The sequence below is a fragment of the Rhincodon typus genome, chromosome 28, assembly GCF_021869965.1.
Source record: "Rhincodon typus isolate 14 chromosome 28, sRhiTyp1.1, whole genome shotgun sequence".
Taxonomy (NCBI): Eukaryota; Metazoa; Chordata; class Chondrichthyes; order Orectolobiformes; family Rhincodontidae; genus Rhincodon; species Rhincodon typus.
In genome coordinates, this window is record NC_063359.1 from 21,691,369 (window position 1) to 21,707,076 (window position 15,708).

Here is a 15,708-nt window from a genome sequence, read left to right on the forward strand (position 1 = left end):
CGTAATGTGGTGACCAGAACTGTACATAATATTCCAAGTAGGACCTAACTAACGTTCTATAAAGCTGCAGCATAACTTGCCAATCCGATTACTCAATACCCCTTCCAATGAAGACAAGCATGCCATAGGCCTTTTTTACTACCTTTTCTATCTGCGCTGCCACCTTCAGTGATCTGTGGACCTGTTCACCCAGATCCCTCTGCATATCAATACTCCTAAGGGTTCTGCCATTCACTGTATAATTTCCACCTGTACTTGACCTTCCAAAATGCATTACCTCACATTTGTTCACGTTAAACTCCATCTGCCATTTCTCTGCCCATGCCTCCAACTGATCTATATCCTGCTGAATCCTCTGACAATCCTCTTCACAATCAGCAACTCCACCAATCTTTGTATCATCACAAACTTACTAATTAAACCAGCTACATTTTCCTCCAAATAATTTATGTAGACCACAAACAGCAGAGGTCCTAGCACTGATTCCTGTGGAACGCCACTAGTCACAACCCTCCATTCCGAAAAGCATCCTTCCACCACTACCCTCTGTCTCCTCTGTCTAAGCCAGTTCTGTATCCATCTTGCCAGATCACCCTTGATACTATCTAACTAATCTAATCATGAATGTTAACACATTTTGACAACCATCAATCCTGCAAATGAATTACACAATCTCATAACTTTGAAGAGGTTTCTGCTGTCTGTCTGTATTCAACATCTCCTACATTTAATATGCAATCCCTTAATCATGACCTCACTGCAACTAAACTGATCATTCTCAACTGCATTAGATATTTTCTAATTGCCCTGTTCAGGAATGTTATTACTTATGTCTAGAGTAGGTGGGCTTAAACCCAGGCCTCCTGGCTCAGAATTCGGACACTGCCACTGCACCACAAGAGTGCTTTCCTCAACTGCATTAATGTAGGTCCATCTATTGGAAGCTCCTGTACTGGTTTGTGCTCTTATGCTGTTGATTGCTATATCTTCCGTTTCCAATACTCAGAAATTTAGGGGTGAATGACAGTCATTAATTATTCCATATCTTTCCAAGATTGATTTCTGTAACAGTAATGGATAACTTTGTTAACAAATGGCATTTTTCTAATGGTTCCATCTGATTGATTTATTAGTGGAGTGACAATATTTTCAAAGCTGCAGTATCCCATAGTTAGCACAGTCAGAATTTAGACATGTGGAGATTTATCCTGAACTGTAAGAGGAAGGTGATGATAAGTGAAGGACCAATCATCTTGATTTCAAGTAGCAATCTTAAGATTCTGGCCAGCTTTACCTTACATGAGATGGTTGAGAAACCAAACTAGTAGCAGTAAATTAGGAATTCACAACCAGTTAAAGGATGGAGCCTCAGTATATTGTCAATACACACATCACCAGCACCAATGCTGCAACTATTCCCTGTATTAAAGTTGGCGTAGGTTCAGTTTGAATCATAACATATAGACCTTGCATCCTTCCTGAGTTGAGTCTTGGAACTCTGGAGCAGAATATTGCATACCCTATTTTATTTAGCTAAACACTAGTGCTAAGGAGAAGGATTTGAAATCAAATTTAAGCTACAAATGTGGTTAACATTTACAGCAAGTATTTGCCCATGATTAACTAACTAGGGTTCATGGGCTTATGATTTTCAACAGAACTTGAATACAATAATTGCACCAACAAGAAAACTTAAACATTGAACTATTTGGATTGTTAAAGATTATCTTAATTTTAACATGAATGGTTTTTATGAATCCATGAGCAAAACCAACCATATGAGCACCGCTAACAAAATCAAAGTGTCACCTTGCCTTCAGGGTTTCCTTTCAGCTATATAACCACAAACTAACCAGCTTGAAGAAGAACGTGCATGATGAAAAGCTGCATCAATCACTTTTCTCTGATCACAGTTTACGTATAAAAAAAAGTTTGAACTCTTTTGATGGCTCATAGCTAATTGCATGTAAATTCCATTTTCTAAACAGACAATATGCTGCATTATTTTATAGACCTGCAGGGAACTATTAATACTTTTATTCCATGTGTTAGTGCATGTGGGTTGATTGTTTACATCACATGGGAATGCTTGAATCTGCTATCTTTCAAATGGTTCCTTCTTTCAGAGTGCACTGCCTCATCCACCCTGTTTCACAGGCTGGACTCACACAGTTGCCAATTGTTCTTGGAATTGTTATCTGGAACACGCTGTGTTCTTTTGGGTGGCAGTAAATGAAAGAATATGGGTTACCATGGAGCGTGCTATTGTGTGCCATCAAGTGAATGTTATCAGAATGTCTCGTCCGACACTGAGCATGACTTTATCTGTGACCTTGAATTTCCTACTTCTCATTTGCTCTTGCTTCTCCTCACGTCATAAATATTAATAATGTGCAATGGAAAATTATTTCTTGGAGTTGGGAAATGTTTAAAGCATAAAGTGATGTGTCTTAATCATTTGTCTTTGTGTCTTCTCGTCTGTCATGTAGTTTTCTTTCCCAAATACATCATTGGGTGTATGTTTTTAACTGCTTGGGAGGGGAAGTCTCCTAATCGTCCTTTCCTCCAATTGATTTAGTGCCTCCAAAAAGACTAATCCTCTCCAGTTCAGGGTTCCAACACCAGCTCCTTGATATGAGTTTTTTTTTATTCATTTATGGGAATGTGGGCATCACAGGCTGGGCCAGCATTTATTGCCCATCCCTATTTGCCCAGAGAAGATGGTGGTGAGTTACCTTCTTGATCTGCTACTGTCCATTTGGAGTAGATTGTTCCAAAATGCCATTAGGGACAGAAATTAGAGGATTTTGTCCCAATGACACTGAAAGAGCGGTGATATATTCCAAGTCAGGGTGGTGAGTGGCTCAGATGGGAACTTGCATGTAGTGGTGCTCCCATTATCTGCTGCACTTGTCCTTGTAAGTGGTAGACGTTGTATGGTTGAACAATTTTTTTTTGCAGTTGTAGTTTACTTTGTGAGAGGGTATAGTTTATTTCTTTAATCTGGGCTGCCAGTATGGAACTCTATGCTCATTGATTCGTTGGGCAAGTTAATAAATTGAGGAGGAATAACCTGCCGGTAATATCTAGCTCTCATACAGCTGTTCTCCTTTTAATACATTAACTGATTCTTTCTTTAACAAGCAGCACATTTCACTGATATAACTTTTACTAGGCCTTTGCTCGAAGATTGTTATAATCATTTTTATCTACTAACATGTGTTGAATGGCATGTTGTGCACTGCATTGGAATAAACCATTTATGTTTTGTGCTGGCTGTGCTCCACAATTTTCAATGTGCTTTTTCTGTTTTCAGTACAATGATCTTTACGAGGATCTGTTTTCAGAATGCACAGGAAGACTTGGATCTTGCTCATACCAGTGGCACTTTAGATAATTATCCAACCCAGTGACACATACACATGGTACTTCCTGGTGGGATATTTATCTGAATGAGTATTGGTCCAGGTTTACAAACAGATGTGACTGACAGTTATTTCTGTAAGGATGGCATTAATCTTCTGTCACCAATGGGATTGTGGCATTAATTGGTAATCTTAGAGACACATGGCTGTGTGTTTTATCACGCTGCTTCTGTGTCTGCAATTAGCATAAAGATTAAGATATAGTGAAGGAGCTTATTATTCATGCAGCTTCATTATGTTAACAGCTTGTTACTCATCAGAAACATTAAAAGGATGACATAAAGTATTATAGAAGTTGCAAACACTTCTTGGATGTTTACATTATGATAGTAAGTGCAGCAATTAGAACAGTTCATGAATAATAGACTGCAATTAGTTTGTCTTACTGCCATTTGCTTCTCACCTTAGTCTGGACCTACCAGACTTCTTAAAGAATCAATCAGTAAATCCAAATGCAGAGGGAAATTTAATAATATTTCACTGCTGATAAGTGCTAAATTAAATTGAAACCAGGAGTTATTTGCCCAATGATATCATCTTGATTTATCTAATCTTCATTCAAAGTTGATGTTCCCTGCGGAGAGCTTTGACCCTTCACTTTGGTTTCTTAGCTAAAAAGAATGGGCTATTCCTGTTTCATACCACCACAGAGATATGTATTTATTTTGTTTATATCTGGTATATTTAAAGATTTTTTTTTATCTCATCACATCCAAAGCCAAAAATACACAGGGATGAAGGAACAGTTTCATTTAAGTGTTGCTGGCTTTATGTCATTTTGGTGCAAATATATACATTGACACTTTTGCCTTATATAAGATTATGCCCCCCCTTCTCTGAAACTGCAGTGTGGAAGGTCTATGTTGCAGAATGGAACATTTTTCCAGATCAGTGTCAATGCATCAAACCCTTGTTATTTGTGTGAGATAGCAGCATGGGTTTCCTATGGATAACAAAAGAAAGGTCAATATCCCTCCTGTGTAACTCTCTTAGTTGCTACAAGGTACTGCGTGATCAGCCCCAACAAGTCAATGGTGGGGAACACGGATGGTGTCAGGAACTGGCCTCACGAGTATTCAGGTCCATGAATACTGTGGAGTGATTGCAATTACTCTCAGGTTATGCATAGCACAAAATACATTCAGGAAAGTGATTTATCACTGGACTACTTACCCCACTGAAACTGGCCCTTCTTCAATTAAAAATAAATTCTCAAAATTGCTCCTTGTCCATAAACAACATGAGCTGACGTTATTATGAACAATGTTCCCAAAATGTTCTCCACCTGATATGTGATCCATTTCATTTCATAGAATCAGGTCCGGAAATACCTCCTTCATCATTGGACCAGAAACACACTGTTTCAAGAAAATTTCCCAACACCACAATTATAAATCCGTTCCCCTTCTTAACCCTAGTTTTTATTATTGGGCTGGTTTTCTGCAAACCCATTTTGGTTCAACTGCAATTGCATTGGAAAGACCAAAGACAATATCTTTGGACCCAATTATCAGCGCTGTCTCCCTTCACACTGACCGTCACAGGTTGTGGTTGACTGCTTGAAACCTCCACAACCTATTTGCTCCTGAATGGAGCTTCTGACCTCATATCCTCTGTAGCACATGGACTCCCAGCTTTGTAAATTTAACTCCTCTCCACCCCTGCCTCAGCACATTTAATTCTGAAACCGTCATCACTGCCATTTTCACTCTAGACTCGATTATTTCAATGCTCTTTTGGACAGCTTCTCATCCTTCATAAATTTCATCTCATCCAAATCTTTGCTGATAGGGAGGATGAGCAAACTGGCCATTGCACCACGGTGCATGGAGCCAATCAAGAGTGGGGAGGAAGGAGAAATGTAGTTGTTATCTGAGTATTATAGTCAGGGGGATAGATATTGTTCTCTGTGGCCAGGATCAAGAGTCCCGAAGGCTATGTTGCCTGCCTGGTGCACGGGTTCAGGATCTCATCTGGGCTGCAGAGGAACTTAGAGTGGGAGGGGAAAGATCCAATTGTCCTGGTCCTCATATGTACCAATGATATAGGCAGAAAGAAGAAAGAGGTTCTGCTGAGGAATATGAAGAACTATGGGCTAAATTAAAAGCAGAACCGAAAGGGTTATAATCTGCAATTACTACCTAAGTGACGAAATAATTGGCACAGGGTCAACAAGATTAAGGGGGTAAATGTGTGGCTGAAATGGGTTGAATTCATGGGACATTGGCATCAGTACTGGGGAAGGAGGGAGCTGTTCCGATGGGAATGGGCTCCGTCTGAATCATGCTGGGGCTGGAGTCCTGATGCATAACTATGGCTGTAGATGGAGCTTTAAACTAAATTATGGGGTGAGTGGGTTCAGCTGCATAGAAAATTATGGAAAATGTTAATGGGAGGGGCTGGGCTCAGCAGAGGTTTTTAAATGTCTCCAGAGCAAGTAATGGAAAAGCTCAGGAATCTAATGTCAGCCACAGCAGATAAGGGGACAATTCTGAGAAGGGGGCAGTCAAACACGACTGAGGTGTTGTACATAAATGCACCCAGTACATGAGATAAGGTAAATGAGCTTGTAACTCAGATTGAAATTGTTAGGCACAGTGCTGTGGGTATCACAGAGACATGGATGCAAGGGAATCAGGGTTGGGAACTAAATATCCAAGGATACTTGTCCTATCAAAAGCACAGGCAGATGAGCAGAAAGGCGGGGTTGCCTTGTTAGTCAGAAATGAAGTTAAATTGATTGCAAGAAGTGAAATAGAGTTGGAAAGTGTAGAATCTGTGTGGGTAGAGTTGAGGAACTGCAAAGGAAATGAGACCCTGATGGGAGTTGTGTACAGGCCTCCTAGCAGTAGTCAGGTTGTGGGGCAGAAAATAAATCAGGAGACAGAAAAGGCATGTAAGAAAGGCACCATTACAATGGTCATGGGGTCTTTAATATGCAAGTGGACTGGGAAAATCAGGCTGGTAGCAGATCTCAAGAAAAGGAATTTGTGGAATGTCGACAAGACAGTTCTTTGGAGTTAATTCTTTGTGGTCGAGCTGACTAGGGAATAGGAATTCTGGATTTGGTGATGTGTGATGAAGCAGACACAAGCAGGGAGCTTAAGGTGGAGGAACCCGTAGGGGACACTGACCATAATGTGATAGAATTCAGCTGCAGTTTGAGGGGGACAAGCGGGAATCAGTAACAGTATTACAGTTGAGTAAAGGTAACTACAAAGACACGAGGGAGAAGCCAGCCAGAGTTGATTGGAAGGGGAGCCTAGCAGGGAAAATGGAGTAGCAGCAATGGCCGGAGTTTCTGCAATAATTCGGGAGACGCAGCATAACTTCATTCCAAGGATGATGAAACATATTTAGTGGGTAACCTTGGCTAATGAGGGAAGTCAGCAACAGCGTAAAAGCAAAAGAAGAAGCATGCAATGTGGTGAAGATTAGTGGGAAGCCTTTAAAAAACAGCAGAGGACAACTAATAAAAACAATAAGTGAGGAGAAAATGAGATATGAAAGTAAGCCATCTAGTAATATTAAAGAAGATTGCAAGGGTTCTTTTTAGAGAAAAGATAAGAGAGAGGCAAGGTGGGCAATAGATTGCTGGAGAAGTAGTAATGGGGAAAAAGAAAATGGCAGAGGAACTGAGTAGGTATTTTGCATCAGTCTTCATGGTGGAAGACACCAGCAGCACACTGGAACTTCAAGAGGGTCAGTGGGCAGAGTGTGGCGGCCATTACTAAGGAGAAGGTGATGGGGAAGCTGAAAGGCCTGAAGGTAAATAAATCACACAGACCAGATGGACTACACCCTGGTATTCGAAAGGAGATTTCTGAGGACATTGCCGAAGCATTGGTGGTAATCTTTCAGGAATCATTGGAGTTAGGAAAGGTTTCAGAGGACTGGGAAATGGACACTTCTGTTCAAGAATGGAGGGAGGCAGAAGACAGGAAACTATAGGCTGGTTAGCCTGACCTTGATCATAAGATTTTAGAGTCCATTATTAAAAATAAGACTACAAAGTAATTGGAAATGCATGGTATAATAGGGCTGAGTCAGCATGGCTTCACCAAGGAGAGGTTATGCCTGACAAATCTATTAGAATTACTTGAGGTGGTAATGAGAGAGTTGGACAAAGAAGAGCCAGTAGATGAGATCTATTTGGATGCCTCAAAGGCCTTTGTCAAGGTGCCACACAGAAAGCTGCTAAACAGATAAGAGTGCATGGGGTTAGGCACAATGTACTGGCATGGATAGAGATTTAGCTGACAGGCAGGAGGCAGAGAATAGGGGCAAAAGGATCTTTTTCTGTTCGGTAGTCAAAAATCTATCTTTTCCGCTCTGCAAACAAGGAACCATTTGAAATAGCAACTTGCTTGTGTAATGCATCTGCAGGTGATGTTTCATCTCCAACACAAAATCAGTTAGGAGATGAGGAAATTTTGGGATGTCACTCTGAGATGGTTTTCTTGGCTATTTTCATCGCCTCTGGAGAAAATATAATTTTGGTTCAGTCCTTTGTTTAATCCATGTTGATTTCATGAAACATGACTGACTTATGAGGTTAGGGGATGCCTGTGGACATTTTAAGTCAACATTTTTGGCTCCTTTTTTAAGACAATTTTAAGCCACCAAAATCCCAGGTACTGAATCGTACAATGGAGTTCAAGATTCAATAGTCCACATTTTACATCATTGTGACACATTTTAGGAAAAATATGAGGATCTTTGAGATGGGCAAAGAATGAATTATCAGAATGGTTCCAGGGATGAGGAATCTTAGCTACCAGTTTAGTTTGAATAAAATGGGTTTGTTCTCCTTGGAGACTGGGGAGAGATCTGTCAGAGACGTACAAGATTATAACAGGTTTAGATAGGGTGGCTAACAGAATTCCCATTTGCTGATGCCACACAATTTGTCATAGTACAATATCCAAACCCAATTAGAATGTAAAATAAATGTTATTTCTTACAGATTGGTAGAAATTAAAAATCACTTATTTGAAATAAGAATAAATTATTGAAGCTCATTGTTATAATTTCCGGTATTAATATAAAATGGGTAAAAAATACATTATGAGCATAATGGGCAAATGGCATCCTTCTATACCATAACTATTCCATGGTTTTTTTGTGCTGCCAACAATTGGCTCAAAATTAACATTAAGCCTAAATTCCTATAGTAAAATAATAAATATCTTTTCTCCAGAAATTCAAAAGATGGATTAGTACTGGAAGGGTATTGCATTTTGTTTTGGCAAAATTATGAAACTGTTGTGGCTGCAGTACATGCTTTGAACCACTTCCAGCTGATTACAATGTTAACAAATCGGTACATTTGGGGCAAAGAGGGTGCTATTTCCTGGTCAGCATTAAGCAGAATAGAAATGTCAATAAACTAAATACCAAAGGCTATCTTAAGAAATCTGTTAAGAAAATTCAGTATGCATTGGTTTGGAGAAATTGTTACTGCATTGACAATTGCAGCTGTAATGAAGAGCTGGTAATTTGCTTAATTGATATTGGCTCCTTATGAAGTCCTTATTCCACTGGGGTTGGTTATTATCTCCAACCTGTCTATCAGCGTCAGGAAAATACTCACAACTTCTTTGCAGATTCTTTTAATCAACCTGTTCAGGGAGGCCATGACACACCTTAGGAGCAGGAAGGTCTTGAACCTAGGTCCCTGGTTTCCATTGTGCCACAGGATCCTATCACATTGATTGCTTTGTCCTGTATTAAGTATTAAATAGTAACTCTACCATTAGCAAGGCATTTATCATTTGTTCATAAATGTGGTTCACTATTGTACGTATTTAAGACTGGATTTAAGTCTTCTTCAGACAACCTACAGGGCCTCAGTCGTCCTGTTGTGTGGATCTTAAGGGGACTGGCAGAAGCCCAAATGGGACATTATCTGAAGAAAACTGGATACTTGTAACCTTAAAATCCATAAAACGGTAAGTATTCTATCCAAAGTTCCACCTCTTGGATATTTTTTAAATGATCTTTAAATTACCCCCTAGACAAGAAAACAAAGGTGGACTGCCATCTCAGCTCTCTAATCACTGTCCAATGATATTAAGGTCAGATTTTGTCTCTGCACTGGTTAACATATTTGTATTGTGTTCCTGTCTACAATCATTTAACAAAGTTTATTTGTATGAACTTGTATACTCTGTGAGCTGCCTCAGAGTCATAGAGGTCTGCAGCACTGAAAAAGGCCTTTTGTTTTCTTGAACTGCCACAGTCCACAGAGGTTTTGTACACCCACAGTGGCATGGGGACAATGCTTTCCAGCCTCCCCAACCTGCCCATTATCACAGAGGCTGATCTTTAACAAATTTGTTCACTCTATGTGACATCATGAATCCACTGATTATACTTGAATCATCAAAGGCTGTGAGTCCTGGCATCATCGAAGCTATAAAGACCTGCTCTCCAGAATTAGCCAATCCCTGAGCAGGAGCAGAAATTTTAGGTCTTGGGGTCCAAAGCCAACCTCATCACCAACATGGCACAGCAGGTCCCCTAGAGCCCCAGGTCCAGTTATCTGGCCACAGTACATGCCCCTGTCCCAGCCCCTGGCTCCAAGTCAGACTCCTCCAGTACAGTGGCAACACTGGCATCTACCTGAAAATGTTGGACATTGCCCCATTTATGTCTTGTTTACAAAATGGACAAAAATCCAACTTTACTAATTACTGCATTATTGACCTATCCCCAATTATCAGCACTGATGCAAGGAGTTATCAGCACTGATGCAAGGAGTTATCAGCAGCATATTTTATCAAGAAACGCTTACTTACCAATAACCCAGTTATTGCATCTTTGGCCCAAACATGAACTTGAAAATGAGGTGCAAATGAATGCCCTTGCTCAAGGGCAAGTTTGGCACCAAGGAACTTTAGTAAAACTGAAATGAATGGGGAACAGGAATGAAACTCCTCCATAAAATTAAACTTTGGTCCAGAACATAAGTAAATAATGTGAGTGATTAGTTCTTGCTTTTCAATGCCCATAACAAACCTACAGCCAGGGCAGAGCAGAAAGAGAAATGTCACTTATGGTCATGATCAAAATCTGTGGAAAAGCTCCAACAAATTAAAAGTTTATTTCATTGTATTTTATATGTAATTCTGTTAGTTGTGCATTTTATTTAATATGCCTTTATCTAATAACTTATTTTAAGAAAGACACTGACTGTTTGCAAAGAACAGTTCAAACCCTCATCAAACATGCACTTTTGAGGGTCCTGAAAGAGCTTCACTGCCAGATTCATCAAATATGCTGTTTGTTGTGAGCTGTAATCAAAAAATTAGTGGTTAGAAATAATTGAATGAAAGCAATTAACATCTCCACACATTGGATTTGACGCAAATCCATTGTTGACAATAATGCAAATTGTCCTGTTTTAACTTAACCAGTTATAAACTGTTGTGTAAACAAGAAATAAAAAGGCAAATATTGCAGAGAGTTAAATTTCTAATTGGAAACTTAGTTTGAGTTTAAATTAAAAAGAAAATGTGCTTTCTAATTCAGGGGTAGTAAGTTACTCTATCAGTGAAACAAAATGCCCTTGACAGAGAAATCCATGCATAATGGCGAGAACAAGGGACACAAGAGACAAAAGGCAATAGATTTACCCTTTAATAGTAAGAGTATTTGTAGTGCATTGCAATGATTAGCACTAACTTCTGTGTTCTGAGAGATTTATAAGATACTGATCTGGTAATTTAAGTAATAGGTCTACACATATCTGTTGAATAAAATAGAGCATTGTAAGAGGCACAGTGAAAACTAAATGTAATAATCAGTGTAAAAAGATAAATAAAGCACTGAAGTCACCAAGACTAGCAATTTTACCAGAACTGCTTGGACGTGAGTTTATATAGGCTGCTCTCTGTGGTACTTTCATTATTCACATTAAACAAAGCACACTAGAATTTACAAATACCCAAGGTCTGAATTAATGCCAAAAGTTCTCCTTTTGTTGCAGATGATAAACCCACCTTAATATCAATTACCTCAATCCTGTGTAAACCACTGAAAGTGGGTTTTTTTGCTGTTTGTGAGTAGATTATACAGGTAAGTATTGTAATGGGCCACATTTCTCTGAACAGATCTCACAAGTGCCACTGGTGTGGGTCAATGTTTGAGGTAATCCAAGCCACATTATTAATTTGGTACCTGCACACTGTTACTGTTTGATTCACAATTCCAAGCATAATTTCCCTGTCTGTTTGCTTCCTTGTCCTGTGCTTTGCCTGTTGCACGTCTATTTCTGGTATCTGAATCAAGTACCTTTAATTTTAGTCAGTTCCGATGGTGATGCAGAGGGTACTGTGAACATGCATTTAACAGAATCTGCAGCAGTGTGCAGCCACTTATTGTTTCCTATTATCTTTACAGAGAGGGAAAAAAGCCGACGCTGTCCCACTGCTGGCAATAGCTGTGCCGGTGGTGTGTGGGAGTGTGCTACTGATTGTAATAGCTCTTATTTTTGTGGTTCTTACTGCACGTAAAAAGCGTCAGACAGAAGGGACGTATAATCCAAGCCAACAAGAGGTGGCAGGGGCTCGATTGGAGATGGATAGTGTCCTTAAAGTGCCACCTGAAGAGCGCTTGATATGATTACTCAAACGAACGTTTAGAGAAACAGATACTTTTATTTTGAAAAGACCTCATACCTGATGGGACAGGTAGCATTTCTGCTGTGATATGCCTCCTGAATACTACTGATTTCTGATACAACAAGCAAATTCTCTCATTCCAAGCATCTGCTTCATCAAGAAAGTGATCACCAATTTATTTTGGCTGTGCAATTTTCTCATGGTAAATCCAGCTGGTGAACCCCCCCCCCCCAAGAAAATTCACCCTCAGTATGCTGCTTCTTGCAATGCCATATGGATGAAGTAACTTATTACAGTATCTACAGAAGTCAACCATGACAGATTCAAGCATTTCCATTTACGTAATGATGCAACATCACATCAGCTAAGATTACTTCAGTCTCAGAAGTAGATTTCACTGGTTATTCTAATCCTCCATCAGCATCTTGTGTTGACTGAAAAGCTTTTAAATGAGCTCTTGTTCTCCGACATGAAATTATGGTGGAAAGCTGTTTTCATATAAGTAACTGTGAACTAATTTTCAGTATTAAGTAGTTCCTTAAAAGCAGATACAATGCCAGCTGGCCTTGAAAATGAAGTTACATTAAAAAAAAAGTTAGCAGCGTGTTAATGGTAGAGGCTTTTCTTTTCTCAAGTCTATATTTACTGGGAAAGAGTTCCACATTAAGTGATGGTACCTGTTATACAAAATTAATCTTCTCTGGAACTAATATCATTGTCTAATGTTTTCCATGTCTAATTAAAGACATGTTGATCATGATCAAGTTTGTACACAGCTTAAAAGTACGTATGTTTGTTGCATCAACAGTTCTCATTGATGTACTGTCCCTGCCCATTTTATTGACAAACTGCTGTTGTGTGAAAAGTCTCCCCATAAAGTCAGGATGAAAGTTTGTTACTTGCAGTCTGATGCGTGCTGTTGGACAAGGTCAATAAACAGTGTAACTTTCTCACTTCCATTTTACTCAATGGTGATGTTCTACAACAGAAAGGAACTACTCAAAGAAATTACGTTCCCATTATCGCTGGTTCTGTGGCTACAGCTGGAGGACTTGCAATCTGCATCATTGCTGTTATAGTTCTGGTGCTCACTATGAAAAAGAAGAGGGCAACTCAGGGAACCTATAGTCCCAGTCAGCAGGAAAAGGATGGAGCAAGAGTGGAGATGTGGAACATAATGAAGCCTCCACCAACAGAAAGGCTTATTTGATGTTCATTAGTAAACTGAAGCTTATTCATTGGGATGAAACTGAAGACAACATACGGGTTTCAATTGGTAAAAAGTGATCCATTAGTTCAATCTAGCTATAACTAGACTGTGACACCAAGTATGGCTCAGTTAGGAAGAGCTAAGTTGATAGTATGTGGAAATAGGTTAATCTTAGAAGTACACAAGTGGTTAGACACAAATTATTTGCTGCTCACAAATGCAACACACATCATATAATACTAAATACCTTAAGGTGCACCACATAGGTTTCAAAAGCTTTTTAAATAATTGCTCACTCCAGTCATACAATATCTTTTGGCACAATTTGAATTATAATTACTGTGGCAGTTTGCTACTTCTAAGATTAACTATGGGAAGGATCTGTTTTACTTTTCCTGACTAATTACTTTAAATATAGGTATTTAGTCAAATGCTTTGCTTCCACTTTCCTTATTGGATAGTCTCCACAAATAACAGAAATGGGTTATGAAATAAAACGTATTGTCAACAGTATCTCTAAATTATATAATGAAGTGATAGGCAGCATTGTTAAAAGTAGTATGATGGAACATGGAATAGTTGTTTTAAACAGTGAGGTGTGAAATTAATTCTAGGTTAGGAAAAACAATGATTTCCATACTCAGATGTAAACTGTATCCCTTTCAATCGGGTCAGGTGAAAGTAGGAACCAATGTGCTGAAACTCTAACATTTTGATTTGAATCTAAAACCATGAAACAAATGCAGTAGTGCATTCAACACTTTCTATTTTTAGATATTTCAAATAGAATTTACTTTAAGCCCCAACATTTTTGAAAAATTTAAATAAAAATAAAGTCACTAAATCCCATTGCAGCCAGGCAAAAATTTTATTCTGTATTGTATTAAATAGCTCTGAGGTATTTAGTTTAAGGCAAATAGCTAAAACTTTCCATTCAAAATCAATACACCTGCCTTTTCTGCCCTAGGAAGCAATAATTTTTTTGAATTTTAAAAGTGCAGATCACTATTCTTTTTGTAATCAAGAAAGTTCCATTATTTATTTAAGTGACAGTAAATCGGTCTCTGGCAACTTTGAAGATCCTTAAACCATAAGTGCCTTTCACAGGCTTTGCGCAGTCGCCGAATCAAGCACAATCAACTTGCAATACCTGCTGGGGTCAAAAACCGTAGGAAAGATGTATTGACCTTAAAGGGTTTGCAGTGCTGATTTATCAGCATGTTTGTTGGGCTGCAACAGTAAAATTATGAGGAGAGATTGCATAAAATGGAATTGGATTCCTGGAATTTAGCATGCTAAAGTGCGATCTGATCAAAGTCTTCAACATATGAAAAGGAAACAGACAGTGTAGATAGAGAACAGCTATTTCCATTGATTGGGAATCTAGCAGAATTAGGAGGCAGAACAATTTGAGACAAATCTTTCAGGAGTGAAATTAAGAGACACTTTATTTGCAAATGGTGCTAGAATCCTCCTCCACAAGTGGAAACTGACAAGAGATTAATTGATAATTTTAAAACTGAAATGAATCAATTTGTATTAACCAAAAGAATGGAGGGATGTGGGACAATACTGTGTCAGTGAGTCATAGTGAAGATCTGGCACAATCTTATTGAATTGCAGAACAGGCCCAAGGGGTAAATAGTCTACTCACATTCCCATATTTTATTCTTCCTATATTGGAAAATAGATCATGGAGTACATTTATTAGATGTTTCTAAAAATATGCTGGAATAAAATAGTAGTGGGGATGACCAACAAATATCAAAGATTAAAATCCTTTCAAAGTTCTACCCCATGGAATTTGGTGATCATTTTGCCAGTAGAACTGTCATCCTTGGTTTGCTGAATGGAATGATTTATTGAACTGTGTAATTTATTGTTTTTTTTGTGCAAGACTTCCCTCACAATTGGTATATTGCAAAATTGCTTTTATAGTTATATAAAAAAAACCCTGTTTTTGCACAATTATTCTTGAGCAACAGTTTTACACTTGCTGGTAGACTAACACCGTTGTTTACATAAGGTCTCCAGGTCTCCCATTACATCATTAATTCAGTGAACACATTAAACTGCATGCTAATAACAAGGAGCCAGGGTAGTGGTGAAGAGCTGTAGTGTTCAATTTGATTTGGAGCCGCATCAATGCAAATTAAAACTAAAATTGTTTTCTCTATACATGACATAATTTGGATGTCTTCACCATAAAATGCATTTCAGTATAGAACTGCATCAATGCTACATGTTAATGAGATTTCCTCTAAAGATGATTTGTACACCATTGATTGAAATGCTTTTCTACATGTCGACTAGAGTGCAAGAAAATGAAAGAAATGCAGACCAGGTAATCTATACTACTGAATTTTATGCATATTTCAAAATGGAAACAGTGCCATGTTGCATTGTTTCATCAATAGATTGACTGTTTTGTTTCCCCGATATGTTTTGT

At 38.6% G+C, this 15,708-nt stretch overlaps 1 protein-coding gene across 3 annotated transcripts in view; it reads left to right on the forward strand.

Annotated features, from left to right (window-relative positions):
- The window catches only part of LOC109912629 (protein crumbs homolog 2-like), a 177,051-nt gene extending 161,779 nt beyond the window's left edge, over positions 1-15,272 (forward strand). For 2 of the 3 annotated variants that reach the window (XM_020512060.2, XM_048613819.1), the window contains one exon: positions 11,829-15,272. In XM_020512060.2, coding sequence (XP_020367649.2) covers positions 11,829-12,050 — 222 coding nt within the window. In that variant the 3' untranslated portion in view covers positions 12,051-15,272. Of the gene's footprint in view, positions 1-9,237; positions 9,377-11,415; positions 11,505-11,828 lie in introns of all 3 variants that reach the window. The other variant, XR_007265085.1, reaches the window with a different exon arrangement.
- Positions 15,273-15,708: the final 436 nt, after the last annotated feature.